This window comes from Pogona vitticeps, chromosome 5 (assembly GCF_051106095.1).
Source record: "Pogona vitticeps strain Pit_001003342236 chromosome 5, PviZW2.1, whole genome shotgun sequence".
In the NCBI taxonomy this organism is placed as follows: Eukaryota; Metazoa; Chordata; class Lepidosauria; order Squamata; family Agamidae; genus Pogona; species Pogona vitticeps.
Window position 1 is genome coordinate 159840448 of NC_135787.1, and position 5943 is coordinate 159846390.

Genomic DNA, 5943 nt, shown 5'->3' on the forward strand with positions numbered 1-5943 from the left:
TTCTTAATGCCAGCCTTATCTTATTTTTTAAAAACACATTTTCACTTGTGGGGTTTCCTGTTTACAGTAATTATAGGGCCATGAGCAAACACTGAAATTCGTTTGTGAGTATTAAAGTTTCCCTAGCAAGCAGAAATATATTCCTTGGAAAACAAAGGCGGATTTTTTTCTCAGCTAGAATACATGGTGAGGGCGAGTCATAAACCAGCCACTTTCATTTGGAAACCTAAAGACCACCAAAAATACCCAAAAGGTATTTTGCAAGTGATTTGATCTTTAAAAAAGAATTTATTGCACTTTGATTATTCTTAGAATGGTATCCTAAATCTACATAAAAGCGAGCTGTGAGATGTCTAAGTGTGCCAGTCAATTTCTTACTTTGAAGTATTTATTTCCAAATTAATCTCTAAAACCGGGTCGGGGATCTTACATGATCAATACATTAATTTTCAGTCCAGATTACGATGTCTTAACTATATATTAATATCACATTCGAGATCTTTTATCTGGAACTGGTGAGTGGGTTAGGGCTCTGCTGATTAGCAATGGTGCTTCTACTTTGTGGAAGTCTTGTGTTACCTCTGCCTATTTGAAGTCTAATTACAGCGAGAATATTGGCACAAAATACTCCGAATATGTCCCGCCACCGAGATTACTATCTAAAGATGGGACCTGCATCGTTTTCCCGTTGATTTTGGAGATTGCATAGCTTTAATTTACAAAGAAAAACAAAACTTTCGCTGCTTCAAGGTCTTCCCAGATCCTGCATCAAGGGATTTAGAGCTCTTTTAAAATCGTTCCCTTCCATTTTTCTCTTTCAAAAACGAAACGGAGAGAAAGCACCCCTTGCTCTTCCCCCCTGTTAAAAGAATTGATTATTTGGTGGCAGGCATTGTGTGAAATTTGCGGTTTATTAACTCGAAAGAAACACAAAACTGAGCGGTCGGAAGAGCCCCTTCAGCCTGGCAGCAGGGCGGGTTCTGCAGCCGACCAATCACGAGGCGGCGCCTCTCTATAAATAAACAGCGGCTGACCTACTTGAGCTCACTTTTTTCTTCTTTCGGGGTTCGTCGTGTGTGCTCGTCTCAGCTGCCATGTCCGAAACCGCGCCTGCCGTAGCCGTGAGCGCGGCGGCTCCTCCGGCCGCTGCCAAAGCGCCGGCGAAGAAGGCGAAGAAAGCGGGCGCCGCTAAAGCGCGCAAGGCATCCGGGCCCAGCGTCACGGAGCTCCTCACCAAAGCGGTGGCTGCCTCTAAGGAGCGCAAGGGCATTTCGCTGGCTGCCCTGAAGAAAGCCTTAGCCGCCGGAGGCTACGATGTGGAGAAGAACAACAGCCGCATCAAGCTGGGTCTGAAGAGCTTGGTGAGCAAAGGGACCCTGGTGCACACCAAGGGCATCGGCGCCTCGGGCTCGTTCAAGATCGGCAAGAAGGCCGAAGGCAAGGAGAAGGCGCCCAAGAAGAAGGCGCCCAAACCGAAGAAGCCCGCCGCCAAGAAGCCAGCCGCCGGCGTTAAGAAGCCCAAGAAGCCGGCCGCTGCCGCCAAAAAGAGCCCCAAGAAACCCAAGAAGCCGGCCGCGGTGAAGAAGGCCGCCAAGAGCCCCAAGAAGGCTAAGCCGGTCAAGCCCAAAAAAGTAGCCAAAAGCCCCGCCAAGGCGAAAGCCGTGAAGCCCAAGACGGCCAAGCCGAAGGCGGCCAAGCCCAAAGCTGCCAAGGCGAAGAAGGCGGCGCCCAAGAAGAAGTAAACCATGGCTCGCGTATACTTTTTCAAAAACCCAAAGGCTCTTTTAAGAGCCACCCATTTCGTCAAAAAAAGAGCTGTCGTGCACCTGGCACTTAATTTCTCCCCCTCTTTGGGGCAATCTTGGGTATGTTTGCGCCGAAGGACGGTACCTTTGGGGGTGGGTGGGTGTCGAGCATCCGCAAAGCTTGACAGTTCTTGTAACTTGACTAAGTCATCTATGTTGTCAAGTTCTGATTTACGGCGATCCTTTTCAGATTTTTTTCTCCAGGTACAGTAGAGTACTCGGGAATGGAGGGGAGGGGGTCCTAGGACTGCACCTTGCCCAAGGCCACATTAGCCGGCCTTTTTTTGGGATGCACAGTAGGGAACTGAACTCCCAACCACCTCTTATCTCGCTGAGCTATCCAGCCAGCACCACATTACTACGTAGCCATTATTAACTGGTTTCCGATGTCCTCATTTGTAATGTTAATAAAGGATACATTTCGATCCTTTGTGGCAAAGAACCTATTTCTGGCAGCTTGCTATCCTTCGTGGATGGCAGCCGACGGGGACTGCATTTGATTAAACGGGCAGCCATACAGTACGTACACGAAAGTTTATAAAACAAGTTAGAATTAGTCTTAAGGTGTCACGTTTTTGTTGCAACGGGAGACTATTGGCTACACCTCGCAGGCTTAGCATCAGTGGTTAAAGTTTAAACGCGTTTTCCTGCTTTTGAAAACTTCCCGCAAGTTAGGCTTTCAACGGGGGAAGTCTCCTTTTACTGAGACGGACCATGAGTCCATCTAACTGTCCGAGGAACCCCCTTGAAGGAAACTAGCTTGGAAGTATTGTCCCGGAAGGGAGGGGGATTTGGTTGTGGAAGAGATGAGGAAAGACTGTCCTCGGGAGGACGTCTCATTAAACTGATCGTGAGTAAGCGTGCGGCAGGCGTGTATTAAGTACTATTGCGTTTGCTCAGCTGGATAGGTCGGAGTGTAAATGTGGGTGGGGGGTTAACATGCAGTTACTCAAGTGTGGAATCGCTGGAGACGTTCTTCGGCACGGATTCGACTCCTTGCTGCCACCGCTCTCTAAACATCTTACAAACCTTGAAACCCTTTTAGGGTTGCCTTAGTCAGCACTGACTCGATTGCACAACTTAACATCCGAATGCATAAAATCGGGTTCCAGTATGTTTATAAGGATATCGCATTTTTCTTAGTGTCTCCCCGCTGTCGGAAAACTTCCGGCATGTTAAGTGTTAAAAAATCATATTTTTTTGCTGTAGGTAAACGTTTGCCAAGGTTCACTGGTTTACTTCTAAAATGAATAAATAAATATATACTGTATATATATTCGATAGTAGTAATATCGCGGAGGTGAACTTCTACCGGGTGGAGAAGCGTGACAACGTCATGTAAAGCAACATGTCATTTAGCGATGTAGGAGAGCGACTGTCAAATGAACTTTCAAAATGTTTTTAAAGTGCCTGCACTCTTGCTTTGGTATCCAGTGTAGGTACAGTTGATAGAATGACGGACGAGGACTCTGGAGACTAGGGCTGGAATCCCCGCTTGGCCACGGACGCTCACAGGAGGATCTGAACTAGTAAAACAACCTCGTAAATACAGTATTTCATTTACCTTGAAAGCCCTAAGTGGGTTCCCAATTGACAGCACATTACTAACGCTCGCTTTGCAGCCCTTTCCCTCTACATCAAAGACGTCATGTTTTGTGATTGGCTGAATTTGTGAATTTGTCTCAACAGCCAATAGGAGAAAGGTATCACATTGCCCAATCAGGAAGGATGTAAACAGAGTAACGATGCTGTTCCCTATCCAATAGAAAAGAAGACATTCAATCCTATTATTTGCATGAAGCCACTATATAAAAGGCAGGCACACTCAGTCGCTTACTGTCTTTAGGGAGAGTGTATGGAAGTATAAAGATGCCGGAACCAGCCAAGTCGGTGCCCGTTTCTAAAAAAGGCTCCAAGAAAGCGGTGACCAAAACGCATAAAAAGGGTGATAAGAAAAGGAAGAAGGTTAGAAAAGAAAGCTATTCTATCTACGTGTACAAAGTTCTGAAACAAGTCCACCCGGATACTGGCATTTCTTCGAAAGCTATGAGTATAATGAATTCCTTCGTCAATGATGTTTTCGAGCGTATCGCCGGGGAAGCCACCCGCTTGGCCCATTACAACAAGCGCTCCACGATCACCTCTCGGGAGATCCAGACGGCTGTGCGGCTCCTGCTGCCCGGGGAGCTGGCGAAACACGCGGTGTCTGAAGGAACGAAGGCGGTCACCAAATACACGAGTTCCAAGTAATTTTCCCTTCGATATTTTGACCCAAAGGCTCTTTTAAGAGCCAACCATCTCTTCAGTAAAAGAGCTCTCCTCACAAATTCTTAAATGTTAACATTAAATACGACTTTGGTTTTCCATCAACCTTTGAAAACGAATATAGTTTTTTCCCGTGGTTCTTTAAACAAGCACTAAGTGAACTAAATAAAGAATGTAAACAAGGGAAAAATCTCAGAACTCATCCATTTCAAATGATTTTTACAGTTCGTTGGCCAAATAACATCCGTCGATTTCAAATACATGTGCAAACTTGTAGAACAGTAGGATTTTCGGGTAGGGCGTCGGGTCTTTACCGTCAACCGCTGAAAACGTTTTGAAATACCCGCTTTCTACAATTATTGGTCAGTCCAAGGAAGTTCCTCAATAAATTTCACCCAATAGCTACCGTTTAAGGGCTGAGTTCATTCGCTTGTATTGTTAGTACAGTATTCAGTTTTCAGTAGGCGTGTATCTTGAATATTTAAAATTCACTGCTAATTGTTCGCGAAGGGGACAGAATACTCTTTTAAGTCCCCTCATAGAATAAAAACTATGAAATGGCTTAAAACATATTTGGATACATGACAAACCCACGGTCTATTTTATATTTTCAGCATGCTTGTTGAAAAGCATGGGATGGCGACATACATTAAATAATAACAAATAATTTGCTACTTTTAATAGAATAAAAATTGAGGCGCCTTGATTTTTATTTGCTGAGTTTTGCTAATTTAAAATTTAATAAAGCGCTTAGCTTTGCTTTTTCACAGGACGCTTATGTAATACGGAGAAAGTACGCGCCAAAGAGGCAGGCGATTTTTCTCATAGGAACGCGGGCCTTTTCAAACTATCCAATGAAGCTTCGGATTTCCTAGCGTGAGCGAATCAGAAGCTTCAACCGCTCCAATGAGGACCGTCGTTTTTCTAGCAGCAGCCAATCAAAAGCTAGGGGTCGCATATAAATTTCCTCGCCAGGCGCATAGCTTTCAGTTGGTGTCTTTGTTCGTGGAAAGAGAGAGATGGCTCGGACGAAGCAGACGGCTCGCAAGTCGACTGGCGGCAAGGCCCCTCGCAAGCAGCTGGCCACAAAGGCTGCCCGGAAAAGCGCCCCTGCTACCGGCGGCGTGAAGAAGCCTCACCGTTACCGCCCTGGTACCGTCGCTCTGCGAGAAATCCGCCGCTACCAGAAGTCCACCGAGCTCCTGATCCGCAAGCTGCCTTTCCAACGCCTGGTGCGTGAAATCGCCCAGGATTTCAAAACTGACCTGCGTTTCCAGAGCTCGGCGGTGATGGCCCTTCAGGAGGCGAGCGAGGCTTACTTGGTAGGGTTGTTCGAGGACACGAACCTCTGCGCGATTCATGCCAAAAGAGTGACCATTATGCCGAAAGATATTCAGCTGGCTCGGCGGATCCGTGGCGAGAGGGCTTAAATCCCTGCTCATCTGGCTTCCGTCCCATTCCTCCGCCGCCCAGCCCTACAACGAAACCCAAAGGCTCTTTTAAGAGCCACTACATGATCACTCGAAAGAACTGAAGTTTACGTTTTTTTGTGTGCAATATTTTTTCTAGTCTTTATTGGTGTTTGCTTCTGAGCGTGCTTTGCTGTGCAATCCTATACGCACGTTTAGCTGCACGTTTACGAGTATGTTATCGCGAGTTATTAAGTCCGATGCAGGGACTTTTACAAGATGCGCAGAGGAGTCTCCCGTTCACAAGCACGCCGAGCAAGTCATTGAAACTGGTGGTGCTTATTTTCGGGCAGGGCTGCATATAATTTTGCATGTCTGTTACAGGGGGGCGGATCTGCAGGGCTTGCTGTCGGCCGAGACGATGAGTGGTGATGAGTCTTGAGAGGCACAGTACCCCAAAGCTT

General features: G+C 46.5%; 3 protein-coding genes across 3 annotated transcripts; all 3 read left to right on the top strand.

Moving 5' to 3' along the window:
- Positions 1-1028: 1028 nt before the first annotated feature.
- H1-4 (H1.4 linker histone, cluster member) lies at positions 1029-2230 on the top strand. The gene has a single exon (XM_020787914.3). It carries the CDS (start codon positions 1095-1097, stop codon positions 1740-1742), a length of 648 nt encoding a protein of 215 aa, XP_020643573.1. The 5' UTR covers positions 1029-1094; the 3' UTR covers positions 1743-2230.
- On the top strand, positions 1716-4175 carry LOC110076067 (histone H2B 7). Its single transcript, XM_020787916.3, has one exon. It carries the CDS (start codon positions 3675-3677, stop codon positions 4053-4055), a length of 381 nt encoding a protein of 126 aa, XP_020643575.1. The 5' UTR covers positions 1716-3674; the 3' UTR covers positions 4056-4175.
- Positions 4176-4925: 750 nt separating this feature from the next.
- LOC110076066 (histone H3) lies at positions 4926-5627 on the top strand. Its single transcript, XM_020787915.3, has one exon. It carries the CDS (start codon positions 5090-5092, stop codon positions 5498-5500), a length of 411 nt encoding a protein of 136 aa, XP_020643574.1. The 5' UTR covers positions 4926-5089; the 3' UTR covers positions 5501-5627.
- The last annotated feature ends 316 nt before the right edge of the window (positions 5628-5943 follow it).

Bases quoted from the DNA above. Each gene is read 5' to 3' on its own strand.
- H1-4 (XM_020787914.3), top strand. From the start codon at position 1,095: ATGTCCGAAACCGCGCCTGCCGTAGCCGTGAGCGCGGCGGCTCCTCCG.
- LOC110076067 (XM_020787916.3), top strand. From the start codon at position 3,675: ATGCCGGAACCAGCCAAGTCGGTGCCCGTTTCTAAAAAAGGCTCCAAG.
- LOC110076066 (XM_020787915.3), top strand. From the start codon at position 5,090: ATGGCTCGGACGAAGCAGACGGCTCGCAAGTCGACTGGCGGCAAGGCC.